The sequence below is a fragment of the Carassius carassius genome, chromosome 35, assembly GCF_963082965.1.
Source record: "Carassius carassius chromosome 35, fCarCar2.1, whole genome shotgun sequence".
Classification (NCBI taxonomy): domain Eukaryota; kingdom Metazoa; phylum Chordata; class Actinopteri; order Cypriniformes; family Cyprinidae; genus Carassius; species Carassius carassius.
In genome coordinates this window covers 19,807,267-19,823,807 of record NC_081789.1, presented here as the reverse complement: position 1 = coordinate 19,823,807, position 16,541 = coordinate 19,807,267, and the positions used below count along the sequence as shown (strand labels likewise).

At 36.0% G+C, this 16,541-nt stretch overlaps 1 protein-coding gene across 4 annotated transcripts in view; it reads right to left on the bottom strand.

Annotated features, from left to right (window-relative positions):
• LOC132116172 (SH3 domain-containing kinase-binding protein 1-like) overlaps positions 1–16,541 on the bottom strand; it is a 57,325-nt gene continuing 40,784 nt past the window's right edge. The window contains exons 3-18 of one of the 4 annotated variants that reach the window (XM_059524828.1): positions 16,002–16,125; positions 15,239–15,345; positions 14,997–15,126; positions 13,404–13,597; positions 9,810–9,885; positions 9,586–9,680; positions 9,239–9,340; positions 7,723–7,774; positions 5,878–5,949; positions 5,435–5,594; positions 4,469–4,542; positions 4,114–4,223; positions 2,407–2,556; positions 1,411–1,631; positions 1,200–1,263; positions 1–460 (exon numbers count right to left, since the gene is read on the bottom strand). In XM_059524828.1, coding sequence (XP_059380811.1) covers positions 422–460; positions 1,200–1,263; positions 1,411–1,631; positions 2,407–2,556; positions 4,114–4,223; positions 4,469–4,542; positions 5,435–5,594; positions 5,878–5,949; positions 7,723–7,774; positions 9,239–9,340; positions 9,586–9,680; positions 9,810–9,885; positions 13,404–13,597; positions 14,997–15,126; positions 15,239–15,345; positions 16,002–16,125 — 1,770 coding nt within the window. In that variant the 3' untranslated portion in view covers positions 1–421. The remainder of the gene's footprint in view (positions 461–1,199; positions 1,264–1,410; positions 1,632–2,406; positions 2,557–4,113; positions 4,224–4,468; positions 4,543–5,434; positions 5,595–5,877; positions 5,950–7,722; positions 7,775–9,238; positions 9,341–9,585; positions 9,681–9,809; positions 9,886–13,403; positions 13,598–14,996; positions 15,127–15,238; positions 15,346–16,001; positions 16,126–16,541) is intronic. The other 3 variants (XM_059524830.1, XM_059524831.1, XM_059524829.1) reach the window with 3 other exon arrangements.

Genomic DNA, 16,541 nt, shown 5'->3' with positions numbered 1-16,541 from the left:
AACAGTATTTAAGTAAAACACACTGGTTTTTCCTTCATTTGATGTGTTCTCTGACTAGCGTTCAGAGGCAGTACCAGAGAGGGTGATGACGGGGTAACTGTGTCACAGTTGTGCAGGAGACCAGACAATCCCCGTGTGGACCGCTATCACCTGTCTCCAGGTGTGGGTCATCACCACCCTTTAATCACATGACCCACAGTAAGGCCATACCCGGGCAACGGGTCTGCGAGTCAGTGGCCAGTCTGAGCATAACACGCAAAAAAAGCTACTTAAAAAACGAAAGCAGAAAGAGTACAAGTGAATGGGGGTAAACAGTTGTTTTCTTTAAGCAATTGTTCTGATACATTGTTGTTCTTTTTTTGGCACAATCTAATTGGCCTGTGGTGTGGAACCTCAGCCTGACCCTTCACCTCGCTTGAGTTCATTTGGACAGGGATTTCTTAATCTGCTCCACTTCCATCTAAAACAGAGCATAAAACAAAGAAATGGCCTGTTAAACATGGTCACGGGAAATAGAAACGAAATAAAAAATACTAAACATTACATATCAGCAGGATTGTTTAATGTTTCTAGAATCAAGAGAACAAGGGCCAGATTTACTTAAATAATATTTAAAATAACTGTTTTCTGTCATTTATTTCTGTGATAGCAAAGCTGAATTTTCAGCATCATTACGCCAGTCTTCAGTGTCACATGATCCTTTAGAAATCAGTTTAATATGCTGATTTGCTGCTCAAGAAACATTTAGTATTTTTATAAATGTTTACAAAATGCTGCATAATTTTTTTGTGAAAACCACATTACGTTTTTTTTTCAGGATTTCTGTAATGAAGACCAATCATTTATTGGAAAAATTCAGTAATTGCTCAATTTAAATTGATGGGAATATCTTAATGATATCAATATCCTAACATGAATGAATTACTCAAATTAAATAATAACATTTAAATAATAAATAAAAATAATAAGTGTCAAAATTAATAATATTAAATATTTAATAATAATAATAATAATAATATATTATTATTATTATTACTATTATATTATTATTAATAATTATATTTATAATAATACCTTTTTTAAATAAAAATAATAATAATAGCAACACATATTTGGCTGGTTAAGATTGTTTTAATTACTATAAAAAGGTGTTGCACCTGGTTAGAGCTATGTTGATGACTAGTATAATGCCTTCTTACCTGCAGTGATATGCGAATCCTCTTCTCCTCATCCAGTTCACTCACCAGCTGTTTGATTTCTTGTCTGAGAAAACAAATTTGAGAATTAACACACATTTCCCAGACATCAATAAATCAAATCGTTCTTCCAACATCTAAGTTCCTTCTAAACTTCCCTCCACTTCAACTTCACTATGTCTTTCATCTAACCCCCTGTCCCGTCAGTTCATACTTGTGCTGGCTCTTCATGAGCTCCACAGCTCCTTTCAGGTCTCGTAATTGTGCTCTGAGCTCTTCCAGTGTTGGGGAACCCTGTTCGTTCTTTACTCGGGCATCAACAGAAGGGGAATGGGGCCGCAGACCAGCGCTGCCCTGGTGGAGAGAAGCCCCTCCGGACCCAGATGATGATGGAAGGGCACTGGGCTTAGGGGGCAAAGACGATTTTTCAGGAGCCTGTGGAAAACACCCATGAGATATCAGAACAAGAGCATATCAAATCACATTTATTCTGTTTATCTTCCATTTCAGGCCGTTCCACGGGGCCTCAGTCTCTGTGTGTGTGTAAATATACAGTATACACCATAAAGTATTTGGACACTTAAAGGGATTGTTCACCCATAAATTTAAACTCATAAACATTATTACTCATTATCACTTCATTCCAAATCTGTTTGAAATTCTTTGTACTGTGAAATACAAAATAATATATTTTGAAGAACTGCTGTCCAATAGAAGTCAATGGGGTCCAAAACAACAAAGAGAGCTGCAGGGATTATGTATTTTAGTAAGCCAAAACCTGAGCACTTCTGGTTTTATCGGCCTGAAGTCAATTGGTTTTTGGATAAATGAGATTACAGATGTTGTTGGGAGACATTAAAGATCATCATGCCGAACAGGTAAATTCAACTGCTCAATAGTTGGCTTTTACAGCTTTGTTGTGTTTATAATCATACTCTCAACTATTGTAACTCGAGGTTTCAAAAGAAAGAATGTCATACAAGTTTGGAATGACATGAAGGTGAGTAAAACATGACATAATTTTTATTTTTAGGTGAATTATTCCTTTAAGACACATTTAAAATGTAATACTTTTTTTTGTAATACTTTTTTGTATCACTTTACATACAATGTTTGACTAGGGCGCTCCCTTGTGGTAGGACAGGGATGTGCATGCAAAAGGAGGGGAGGGTGCCAGGGGGTGGGGTGACTGGGAGGGGGTGGGGCTTACTGTTATGACTGGCACTGCCTTGGGCATCTTCTTGGAGTTGTCAAGACTTTTGGGAGTGAATGAGTCCTGCTCCTCCTTTCCCATCTCCTTGTCTCTCCTCTCCTCCTCTGGAGATGGGGAGTCCAGGAGGTCAGGACTAGAGAGAGAGGACTAAGAAGGAGAGAGATTTTTAAACGATCGTGACCAGATAACCCACAGACAGGCGAAGTGGTGCAAGCCCATGTGACATTCACACATAGCAAAAAGCACAATCATATCTGATGGATTTACGTTGAACACCTGAAGGGTCACAGATTTATGAGAAATTGTCGGCTGATTGCATCTGACAGGTGTGAAAACAACCAAATGTGATTGATTTGACACTTTAATTGGTTAAAAATAATAGCAAACAAGCATGTTTAAGTTGTGTGGTAGGGTTATTATACAGAAGTAAACATTTGAAGTGGATCAAAAAAGTTCAAAGTTGTCCTTTGTTGACAAGAACAGCAATTGTTTTGGTTTTAGGACAACTTCGATGAAAGGTTTTGATCCACTTCAAATGTTGACTATGTTTATTTTATTTATTTGAAATAAAAGAAAAAGAAAAAAACTGTTGCCAAAGAAATGCTTCTTATTTTCATTTAGTTTAACTTGATGTACTAAAATAAAATAAATAAATATTAATTCATATTTAAAAGAAATTAATAAATATATAATACATATGTCTATTTTTAGTAGGGCTACCCCTAATAGTTGACAAGAAGAGGCTTGGTTGACCAAAATTTTATTAGTCGCACAAAAGAATTTCCAGAGAATATGGCGAAGTTGCATGCATTCAGTGACGGACAGATCGTTTACGGTTGGTGTTTGTGTTAATGCAGTACATTGGTCAGGACATCCAAATGCTCACCTATCATTCATCAACCTCAAATATGGCTTTTCGTCTGAAAGATGCATTTAGTTCCAACTTTACATAGCTGCTCATTCTAATGTAAACCTAGAAAAATTTGCGCTATTCATTTGGCTGTGTGGAGTGTAGTAGCTTAAAAAGTTGTATACTTTACTTCATGACAGATGGCGGTGCCAGTGCACTTACTTGCTCTTAAAATATTCCCTCATTTTTGGTCATACAGATAAAAGTAATACATCCTTTAAATCTGTAAAGGCTTATTTACAACTTATTTTACGCTTATTTGTGTGCTTTTGTAAAATAAAGCAATCAGGATGCACTTTCAGCCGTCTCGGTCTAAATCTTTTTATAGTTGAACTTGAGTGTATCAAAAAATAATAAACCAAAACTCTGTATATAGGTTTCTTGCCTTATAGTCATTCAAATATTATGTAATATGTATTCCATATGAAACCTGCAGACAGGTGCATCCACTACTACGGAGACATCATTATATCTGCTGGTGCGCTGTGGTAAGCTTTATTTATCCGCTTGAGTGCTTATTAGGCTATGTAGGCAATAAAAGGCTAATTATTATGATTTATATGGTTTATTAATAAACGTCCAACTAATAGTCAACTAAATTCTAAAAATGAATGGCTACTAGTCAACCAGAAAAATCTTTAGTTGAGGGCAGCCCCAATTTTTTATATAGACATAAAAAAAAACGAATAAATATTGCAAAAATATAACAAAATTATAAAATTTTCAAAATAAAATTATATTAATTTTATAAAATAGTAATAGTAATTATATAAAATAGTATCTGGTTTACTCACAGAAGTGAAAACCTGCGATCGTGGCCTTCGGTCCGTTACACGGGGCCGTGACGCGGTCGGGTGGTTCAGCTTCTCTGTGGATGAGATGACGGAGTCGAAGTCTTCTACATCTTCAGCCAAGCGTCACACAATCACAATACACATAGACACACAGGACCACATATATATCACATGCATATGAATCACGAACACAGGAAAAAACGCCAGACTGTAATCACACATCTCCAGAATGGAAGTGAATGAAGTGAGATGGACAGACAGCTGTTGTAATCTGATTAGATATGGATAAATAGAAGCCTTATAAGTAATGACAGGGTTATTGTGGATTGAAATGCAGCACTGGACAGGGACTCACCGATATCTAAGGATTTGTCTGCAGAGCCTCGGTCAGCTGCCACACCACTGCCGTCACACTTTGGACTGTCACATCTGTACAAAAGAGATTTAAACCAGAATGAGCTTTATTAAAACATGAAAATTACTGAGAAATAATGTGATAAGAGATGGAGAGAATTTCTAATATGTAGAACTGGAAGTCTGATGGTTCTAAATAAATCAATTGAACAGTTAAACTATTAATTGTTTCACTGCACAGAAGTCATTTGGTTCATTTCGAAATGAATCCATTTGCTGCACAGATGCAGGTCGGATGATTCTTAAAGAATCCATTCAAAAAACAAAACGATTCACTAAATCATTGGGATTTACGGCACAGATGATGTTTGGATGGTTCTAAATGAATCCATTCCGAAATGAAATTGTTCTGAGATTCAGTCATGTAAAATAGGGTGTCATTTTTATTAATTATTTAGTGTACATTCATCTGTTAAAAGTCTGTTATCATCACACTAATTGAAATCAGCTTTCTTTGTGGCTGATAAAATCTGTTCTGTATTCATCTATCAAAAAAGAATGATATCATCTGATATTTTGATAAGATATCATGATGCATCATGGTTTATTTAATCATGACTTGTGTGTGATTATGTGATCATATTATGAGGTAATTGCCTTCTCTGCTATCTCAATTACCCTGCTATTATTAGACACTTTTAGCTTATGAATAAATTAATCATGGCTGGAAAATGCACTTTTGAAGAAAAACCACTATGGGTCAGTATAAAGTTTACAATCACTTGCATCAACCAGAAGTCTCCAAAAACACCTCACCAAACATTCAAAAAGAAGTAATTCACCGTTATTATAGATATTTATAGTTGTATACAATGGGCTAAGAATCTTGTTACTTTGCGAATGTGTGTGTTCTGTAATCTAGTATTGGTGATGCTGATATATGTGTTTGTTTGAATGTGAGACTGACGGTATATTGGGCACAGCTGGTCTCTCGGGTCTGTCTGGGCGTTTGGGTGGCAGGGATGACGGTCGATTCAATGAGTTGTTGTTTTTCGGAGGGAGAGGCTTCTTTGGGAGGACAACTGGGAAGGACGGCTTTGCAGTCTCACCCAGCTTCGACTCCTCTCCTACATGCAATCATCATCATCGTTATTAAAGGGCATAAAAAGTCATCCAAGTTTGTTTACAGGAAACTAAGAGAGGATTTGTTAAAGCAGAGAGGGAAAATGTAATTGCAGCATTTTTATTAGTCTACATCAGAGAAACAAGAAGTCTTTGAAAACACACAAGCAGTAACCATTTTAGAGAAGGGCAGCACAGAGCTATAGGTTTTGCTGTAGTAGAAGGTCAGAGTCACAGAATTAGAGTTGACCAAAGCAGTTTAAAACAGTTGAGAGAGACGTTACCTACCTTTCTCCTCAGCTCTGTGTGGGAGAGATTCAGGCCGCTCTGGTGGAACCTTTTTAGCCTCTGTCTTTTTGTCTGGGGATCAATACACATAATATGAGGGTTCAACGGGGCACAGCTGACTCATTACTTAAGCTTTGAGCTAAAAATGACACCGAAAACATGTTAAAATGCATAGGTATGCTACCACACTGAACATATATAAAACAAACATAATCTAAAATGAAGAAAAATATTCTGCACTGTTTATAGGGCACTAATGAACTTTTATTTATCATTTATAATTATTTATTTATTGATCAAGTGGCTCTTAGTACTGATAATCAGGTGTTCTTGCTGATATTTTTGGGATCATCCAAAATCATGCTGGAGAGTATAATCAGGTTTAAAAAAAAATGTTTTTGATACAGCTTGAGATATCCACTGTTTCCCACAATGCAATGCGGTTTAAAAGAGGTTTTAAAAAACTATTATATTATATTATACTTGAAACATGATTACATAACTGTTTTACATGGCTGAGATGGCGGTCAAATTGATTAATTGCAAGCAAATGCATCCAAAAGAAAAGTTTTTGTTTACATAATATATGCGTAGTGTGTATATTTATTATGTATAAATAAATACACACATACAGTATACATTTTGAAAATATTTACGTTTATACATTTATATATTCATATTTTCTATTATATATAAATATATTTAATATATGAACATAAAATCTTTCTTAAATATAAACATGCATGTGTTTGTTATTAGATATACATAATAAATATACACAGTACACACTCATATATTATATAAACATTATTCACAATTAATCGCTTGATAGCACTACAATATATATTTCTTAGATAAATACATGCACATACATGCATATATTTTTGAAATATATGCAATATATATTTATATAATAAAAAATAATATACAAATGAATATATAATGAAATTTATATATTCTTAAATTTATACACTCATGTGTGTGTATTTGTATATTTAAATATACAGATTACATATGCATATATTATGTGAACACAAACTTATTTTAGATGTTATTAATCGTGATTAATCAATGTGACAGCTCTAGTTAGTGTGCTACAATTCAACTTTTTACTCAAATTGTAATTCTGATAATTTAATTTGTGATGGAAACACAAGTATTTTCATTAGTTGGCTTAATTAAACAATTTAATTGTAAGCACATCACTGAAATTACATAAACATTCGATTTTAACAATATTAACTTAAAAAAACTGATAATGCAAAAAGAATCAAATATCTGTCTGTATGTCTACCACTTTTCAATATACCAGTGTTGGAAATAGAACTACTGACTGATCTCTGCGTTCCCTCTTTGTCTCTCAGTCTCATTTCATGGTACATCAGTACGAAGATTATGTGGGAGGAGTTTCAAAACCTCTGACGGGAAGCTTTGAAGAACTCTTGTCTATTTATATTTTAAGAGATTTTTGGGTTATCTGGTTACACCTACACATATTCACAGAGAACAGATTCCAATGATCATTAAACAGACAGCTGATAGATTTGCCCTCCACAAAGAGTAAACATTAATATATAATAAATTATAATATAATATTAATATAAACCATTATTTGAAATTGCAATAATATTTCACTATATTACCTTTTTTCTGTATATTTGATCAAATAAATGCAACTTTAATGAGCATAAGAGACTTCTTTAAAAACATTATAAATCAAGCTTTTGAACAGTAGTGTACATCACCATACAGTAGGTAAACAATCAGTCAGTCACAGATGGGCATGTAAGCTTACATACTGAGAGGATTTAAAGAAAAAACGCAGAAAGAAGAAGAATTTGTTACCTGTGATCTGTTTAGTGGTTGGTGCTGCAGGTGGAGGAGGTTTCTTAGGTCTCTGTAAGCACAGACACAGTTAAAACAAACAGTACACCTATTAAAACACCGCATGCATTTATTAAAACACAGTTCAACTCACACTAAAACACATACAGTTAACCATACACATTGTCCTATGAAAAACACAATCCCTTCAGGCCAAACTAGTACTATAACGTAGGCTGTCGCGGTTAAGAAATTTCCCCTGCGGTTGTCATGGGTTGCTCAATAGCACGATATGCGGTATTACCGCTGTTTTTTTTTTTTTACATACCTAATTTATCCTGATTTTGCTGCATACAAAGCTCTATCGTTGAGTTATGTAGCATATATTGTTGCTTTTTTAACTGACAGAGGGACAAGTTTTAAAACATTTTTGTTTATTGTTAAATGCCAAACAGCAACAAGAACATGCATTTTCCAATAATTTTTAAAGCCTTTTCCTCCCATAGAAAACCGTTATAAGAAAACGCTTATTGTGGCTTAATGTACTAAGACAGTGATTTTTAAAAACCAAACTCACTAAACATTATACTAATAAAGTATACGATGTACAAAAAAAACAAAAAAACAGATGATCCCTGAATATGAATTCAATGCGTGTAATAACACGTTAAGCCTTATGGTTTTCTATGAGAGGAAAAGGCTTAACGTGTTATTAAACGCGTTGAATTCATATTCAGGGATCATCAGATTTTTTGTAGATAATATACTTTATTAATATGATGTTTAGTGAGTTTGGTCTGTTAATATCACTGTATTAGTACATTAAACCACGTTAAGCGTTTTTCCCGTTAAGCGTTTTAGAATGTCCCGATGACCTCAAATTAGATGTATTGCCGCGTCACAGGAACCTTTTTGCAGCAAATTTTGCATATTGCCTCATCTATATTTGCTGGCTCGCACTTTTCATTGGCTTGAAAGCCAAAATGTTCCCATACTGGCGACATTAGGTTTTGGGACGAGATCGAGCGCCTCCCATCGTTTCAGCCGGCCTATTCAAAACAAACGAAGCACCATAAAGCTACAACGGCTCGCGAGAAAATTACAGTCGTAACCATAGTGTATCATTAATTAACATTGAATGCACAGTGACGAATTGAAAAAACAAGAAGGCCACAGCCTCATTAAAAAAAACAAAAAACAAAAAAAAACTGAACACTGCGGTTGCCGCGGTTTCTGCGGTTGCTATCTTTCCTCTGCGGTTTGCTTGTGAATAGCGTGGTATTACAATATTGCCGTTATCGCGACAGCCCTACTATAACGTCAAAGGACATGCAACTACATCAGGCAAAGGGTGAAGAGGGAGTCAAAGGTACAGGGCAGAGGGAAGCGTGTGTGTGCGCGTGTGTATGTGTGTGTGTGTTTGTTTCACCACAGCTCTGCCTTCACTCAGAGACTGAGGCCCGCTGTCATAAGGATGGGAGCTCCCCATTGGAAACAGCTGAAGTGTGTCAGCTAGAGAAAAACAAGAAGATCTCACCTCTTTTTCTACCTCAGGAATGAATAGCTTCACAAAGTTGTCTGGAAACACTCCCTGTTTGCCGTTTAGCTCTCCAAGCCACCAACCAGCGTCTGCACACTCCTACACACAGCGAAAACACATTTCATCAGTCTGTTTGTGTTCTAAAAAGCCCAGACGTGATGTGAATGTATAAATGGTCATTAGAATATATTTGATGTATAGTATACTGTAAAGTTATCTGAAGAGGATTTTTGGATCTCATATGAGATTTAATTATTTTCATTAAAAATGAATAAAATATAATTATTTAACAGTTGACTTTTTTTTTTTTAGTACAATCTTTGAGTTGTAATCACCAAACTCACCTTATTAATAATCGTAACAATGTCTCCCTCTTTGATTGACAGCTCATCTTGGTTCTGAGCTTCATACGGGAAAATGACTTTGCAAAACTCCTTTGCTGTAATATGAATTTTCACAGTCACAATGTCACATCAAGCACCAATTGTTGTATCTGCCTACTATTTGACTACATAAACAATTTAAGCATTTAAATAATCCACAGCTGAGTGTAATCTAATCCTGTTACCTTTGGCCTTACTCTCAGGCTCCGCCTTCATGGTTTCCTGGGGAACAGCTGAAGCGGCTTTCTTCACCATTTGATGCTAGGGAGAATAAAATAATATGTAAAATACTACAATGATAATTTATAAGCACTACTGTTCCAAAGTTTAGGGTCAGTGAAATAAAAAAAAAACATTAAAAATGTAAAAGGTAATATATAAAAAAAATAAAAGTAATATTCTGAAATGTTGTTGTAATTTAAAATAACTTTAAATAACTTTAGAATATAATTTATTCCTTAAATGCGAATCTGAATTTTCCGCATCGTTACTCAAGTCCTCAGTGTCACATGAATCATCAGGAATCATTGTAATATACTGATTTTCTACCTAAGAAACATTTCTTATTATTATCGATGCTGAAAACAGTTGTGCTCCTTCATATTTTTGTAAATACAATAGAGAAGCATTAATTTGAAACAGAAATATTGTGTAAACTTTTAAACAGTAATTTTAAAAATATAAATATATATTTATATTAGACATTTCAGACATAATATTCTACATAATATAAATATACATATATATATTACTTATAAAATTATAAATTTTATACACACACACACACACTAAATATATATATATATATAAATATATATATATATATATATATATATATTAGTGCTGAGCAATGATTACATTTTTTAATCACGATAAATCGCTTAATTTCTTGCAATTTATCGTGATTAATTGCATAGTTATGAAGAAAACTCAATGCATTCAAAAGTACTGTGTTTTGAACACTTTTCTCATTTAAAATTACTGCTGTAATTACTGTTGTACTCACACTAGGCAATCATAACCGTGCCCAAGCGCGTTTGACCCCCAAAGCCTGTTTCGTTTGACTAGTGTAATCACGCCGTGTCGCGCTCAGGTACGGTTCGTTTAGCCATACCTGACTCATTTGGAAGAGGTGAACCAGAGCGCCGTTCAGTTACATACAGATCACTGATAGTGAGCACTTACCATGCTGGAGCGCGGAACTTATATGTGCTGCATGATTGCATGAACATTTCTGAGTGGCAAAAGTGATAGATCTGTAGTGCAATATATAGGGCCATGTGTTACCGTGTCCCAAACTAAATAAAATAAACAATGCACTCCACTGTGATGAACGAGAGCGCTTCTCTGCTATCGGAAACTTCCTATTTCCCTTATGTAGTCGTGAGTGCTTCATGTGAGCACTGCTGCAGTCTTAGGCCCACCCCAAATGCTCTCATTGGTTGAGACGCATAATGAAAGCAATCCCAAGCCAGTACTGATCAACAACCCACCCCACCTGTGACCCGTGATTTGTCTGTATGTGTATTCAGAGCCAGTAAGCAACATACTTTTAAAATAATAATAGTAATAAAATGTAAAATAAAAATAAAAAACACTGCGTTAATGCACAATAAAATAATTCTAGTGTTGATCAATTAATGCATTAACACGATAACATGTTAACATTTTAAAAATGATAAACATGTAAATATACTAACTCATTTCATATCGAAAAATAATAATGATGTCTAATGATAAGTTAATGTCATCAATGAGGGCAACTACAAGTACTGACCCTGGGCCCAGTGAATTCAAACATTGAAAACGTGTGTGAATAGCGTTCTGTCCATTTGGCTCTGTTTATCTGGCCTCTTTCCGGCAGGGGAGCCACAGTCCTTCCACAAACATGGCAAGAAATCAATCCAACCCGACATACAACAAGCTCTTTAACATCCCACGCTCCCAATGTGGCTTTAACACACACACACACACACACACACACACACACACACATTTGCTGTGTTCGCTGAAGTAAAAACCTCACCCCTCTCTTCCTCCTTCTCCCTCTCTTCCTTTTCCTCTCATTTAAAGCAGTCATGATGGAGTCGGACTAACAAGCACCATGTGGCAGCCAAATGTTTAAACGCCATAATAAGAACATCATTACAACATCTGGCTGCACTGCTCTTCTCAAAGGCCTCATGACATCACTGTGAAGACCCTACGGTGACTTCCACCCTCAGAACACCCATAATGCTGTGTCTCAAAGCCCAAATTACAGCCACATGAAAGGAAACACATCTCGGTCGTCGTTTAACAGCTCACTTTTAGCCAGTTTTGCATCATTAGCATAGAAAGACGAATGGATAGAGAGGGCGATGCAGATAAAAATAGATCATTTAATATTTACCTTTTCGCAAAGCGACAAAACAATCCTTCAGAAATGGCTGGTGTTGATACCTACATCTGTGTGCGCAAATCCTGCCTGCAACAGGAACCTCCAACAAGCTTTCAGTTCACTCCCCCTGAGTCATGACAGTCTCTTACAGTCTTACAAGCCCTACTTCTGCTTTAAAACAGCCCTAAAGTCAGGAAACCACTCAGAGAGAGAGAGGAAGAGAGGAGGAGAGGGGTGGATATGGAAAGAGAGCCATGTCAGGGTGTGGTAAATTTGTATATGGGTAAACCTACAGCTTTTAAAGGACATTGGATTTCTATATTGCATTGATCACTTGCCTTGTAAAATAGAAAATTGTCTCTTACCTACTATTGTCTGTTACCTGTATGTAACAGGTAGAAGAGTTAAGCTAGAATATATTATAATAGATATTCAGAGATGATCTGGAGAGATTTCTTTCTCTTTCGGACTAAACAAAGAGACACAAAGTGCGGAAGATGTCCCATAAACACCTCTTTGATAAAAACTTCCTTTTTAAGTGACCGAGAGTGCCAGATCAGCTATTTGTGTGTCATCTTCCTACCAGTGTTGGGCAAGTTACTCTGAAAATGTAATTAAATGACCTTCACGTTCAAGAAATCAAGTTACTTTTCTGATTGTTTCTTGTTGCATTTGTGCAATATATATATAGCAATTTATTTGTTTTTAGGTATTTTATGTTTAGATATTTCTATTTTGCGGGAGTCTCGTGAATCATTTTATTCTCCTGCATCCTGCTCACACACACAAAGAAGATATTTTGAAGATTGTTGGTTGCTTTTAAAGACTCACAAAGATTGAGGAAATTAGCATGCATAATTAATTATCCCAAATCAAGCGATACAGATAAGTTTAAAGAAATCAATAACTGATAATATACCAATTTTGTGCATTCTTAAAGCAAATCACATGCATTTGGTACAAACTATATACTGCAGAAGCTACCTTGCTATTTCACACATAGCCACTGACTTCCTAACCACACTGATTTGCAACTCTGAGCAAGAACTCAAAAAAAGACAGACACGCACCAAATTTTGCACAATAACACAAACCCAAAACAATCAATAAAATGATGTTTGAAAAAGAAATGAAAGACATAAATTAAATGTGGACCTAATAATGAGAGCTAACAATGGATAGAGACAAGAGGAAATGAGCAAAGGGATGTGTGCCGCTCTCAGTGGGACAGGAAGACGGGAAGGTTTTAATGAACAAGTTACTGTGGGGCCCAAGGCAGAGTAAACGCAGGGGACCAAGATAGAGACGGCCTGACTGTAATTACAAAGTCGTAAAATCCAAGAAACGCACATACAATTTGCTTCATTAAAATACAGAGACTCCAGTAATACAAACTCACCTTTTCTCCCTCACTGTCCATGTCCATGGATCGTGGGCGGAGCTTGATGGGCTGGTCTTTGAAGATGTCCCCGAAGCCGAAGCCCCGAACCTTTTTAGGCTGAATCCCAGAGTTGGAGGACACACTGCCAGTATCAGAGCGTAAACTACTGGAGTCGCCGCCATCACTCTCTGAGCCCGTGCTGTCCTTTATACCTGCAGATACACAAACACGTTTCAAAGGAGGACTTGAGTATTTGCATGCAGCCTTTGCATGCAGCATAATTCACAGCTAAACAGTTAAGAGTCCATCTGTCCTTGCCAAGAGTGCTGTGTAGGGCTGTCGCAATAGTAAAAGCTCAGTAGGTCAGCGATAATTGATTGGGACCATTGGAAATTAATTTTAGCTGTGACACTGAAACTGACTTTGTGGAAAATTTCTGATATTGGTATTATGGGTTCAATGTTACAGCTTAAAAGAATATGGTAATAAACAGTAATTTATATGAAAAATAATCATATAAATAATAACTCTATATCAATATTCACTACTGTTCAAAATTCTGGGTACAGTAAAATTATTTTTAATGAAATAAACTTTTATTAAGCAAGGAAGCATTAAAATTATCAAAAGTAACAGTAAAGACATTAATATTGTTAAAAACATCTATACATTTTTTTTTGTTCTTTTTAATTCATTAATCATTGACAAAAAAAAATCCTGTATGAAAAACATTACTACAAATAATGATTTCTTCAGCATCAAATCAACATATTAGAATAATTTCTGGGTTTTGCCATAAGAGAAATATTTCAAAAACCTAAATTACCCATACTATTCAACAGCATTGCAAATAATATTAATTAAAATAAAAGTACAATTTTTTTTATTTATTAGGCTAGGGATTCTCCATTTTTTTGTCAGCGGAACCCATTTGACCTAAAATACTTAGTTAAGTGCCTCCTGAGAATTTAAGTTAATGTTTCAATCATTTAAAAAAACTAATTTGCACATTCACAGTTCTCTGTTGCCAGTTAATGGTCACATACCATGCAACTTAACAAGTAAAATAATTTCATATTTTTTTAGCAAGTGTTTTGAATTGAACTGAATTAAACACTTGTAATTGCTTAAAAGCATGCGAGGAAGTGAATGGTTAAAAATGATTGTGACATAATTAGTTAGACGTGGCTATTTATTTTGTACAGTTTATAAGTATCTGGATGCATTTGTTCCATGTATTAAAAGTGTTTCACGACGCATCCAAATGACTTCATCAGCCGTAGGGAGGAGGTGGAGATTCCTCCACACTTAACCTCATTTCACTCTGTAACATCACAACACTCGCAAATGACTGTGGGAGCCGCTTGCCTAATGGTGCGAATCACAATGTCATATTTGATAGGATGAAAAGTTCATGTTTCGCCATCTGCCAGCTTTCTGCTTTACCACTTTAACAAGACAATATGTCTTCAATAAAAAGAAAAATATGCTCCAAAACAAATCCCATCCTATTTTATCTTGGCCTGAATGTCTGGAAATCTTCTCAGGCATGTCGTTAGTAAGACTGGGAAGCAGTTTTAGTGGTCAAGTGAGTATGCAGTGCAGACTGACTGGTTCGTGTGCTGCGTGTGTCGTCCTGTGGGGTCAGATCTTCAGCCTCGGCCAACAGCTCCTTGGTGAAGTTTGAGGGGAACAACCCAGATTTGCCATTGAGAACGCCTTCCCACCATCCCTCCTCCACCTGAGCGAGCAAAAACACAAATAAGTGGTTTTAAGCACTACAAATAAATTAGAGGTTCTCTTTGCAAAAATTAATAATTATAACATGACTAGGATGGTCATGCAGTACTCACCTCTCCCAGAACCTCAATAACATCTCCGCTCTTCAGTTCTAGCTCATCTTCATTCTGTGGAGTGTAGCTAAAGGCAGCTTTGCAACGCCTTTTTCTGATTGCCTCACCTGTTTATGTGATATACATACACATAGATAAATAATGCTTGTAATCTTTCAAAAGCAAGATATCTATCTATCTATCTATCTATCTATCTATCTATCTATCTATCTATCTATCTATCTATCTATCTATCTATCTATCTATCTATCTATCTATCTATCTATCTATCTATCTATCTATCTATCTATACAACAGAGCAGCATGATCACGTTCCAGCACTAGATGTCGCTCTTCTCTTTAGTTTATGCTAACATTAGCTACACATTTTGGTCTAAGACTTCTCACTAAACACACAGACCTCTGTGGCTCATGAAAACAAATAGCCTTTGACAACAGACACCCAAAGTTTCAGTTCTCAAGAGAATGGAGAAACTGTCCAGCCCAGCTCTCACCTACCATTATTAATATCTTGATGCCGTAAAAGCAGTGAGAATGCAAATTTAAGAAGGCTTGAGTGTCTTTACAAGAGTCGTTTTTTGATTTAACTGTCACTCTTTTCATCTGCCAGAAGCAAACCTGAGCCAGATCTCAGTTTAATTGAATCTTCGATTGACGGGAACAGCCCCTGTGCTGTGAGACATGAGGGGATGTTTGTGTGTGTGTATTATGCTGAGTAAGCACTGGACTACTTTTCGGATCAGGAACAGATCAGATACTCTACCTTTCTTGGCGGGTCTGAGGCTGGGTTCTGATTTTGGGCTGGCGCTGCCATTGGACAAGTCTGATTTTGATCCGGCCAAGCTGGACTCCTTCCTCACCTCTTTTTTCAAGTCTTTCTTTATCTCCTAAAAATAGAAGAGGGGGATTTAATGCACAGATACTCTAGAGGGAGCTCAAGTCCATTCTCATCCACTGTGTGTGTGTGTAAAACAGAGACAGACAGACAGAGAGGCGTGATATAGGCCTCTGTGCAGCAAAGCAGAGAGGAGCTCATTTCCTGGATGGGCGTACAGTGACTCAGAATCAACCTCCAACACACACACACACACACACACACACACACACACACACACACACACACACACACACAGCTTTAAAACAGTTCTCCATCTGTTTGTCCGTCTGTTAGCAGAAGTAGCCGTCTGTACTGCACTTCTCTCTCCCTCCACTAGAGCTGTTAAGGTTGTTTAAATATGGCTGGTGATTAACTATAATACAAATAATTCTAATTAATAACTTAGTAGTCTATTTACGCATGTCT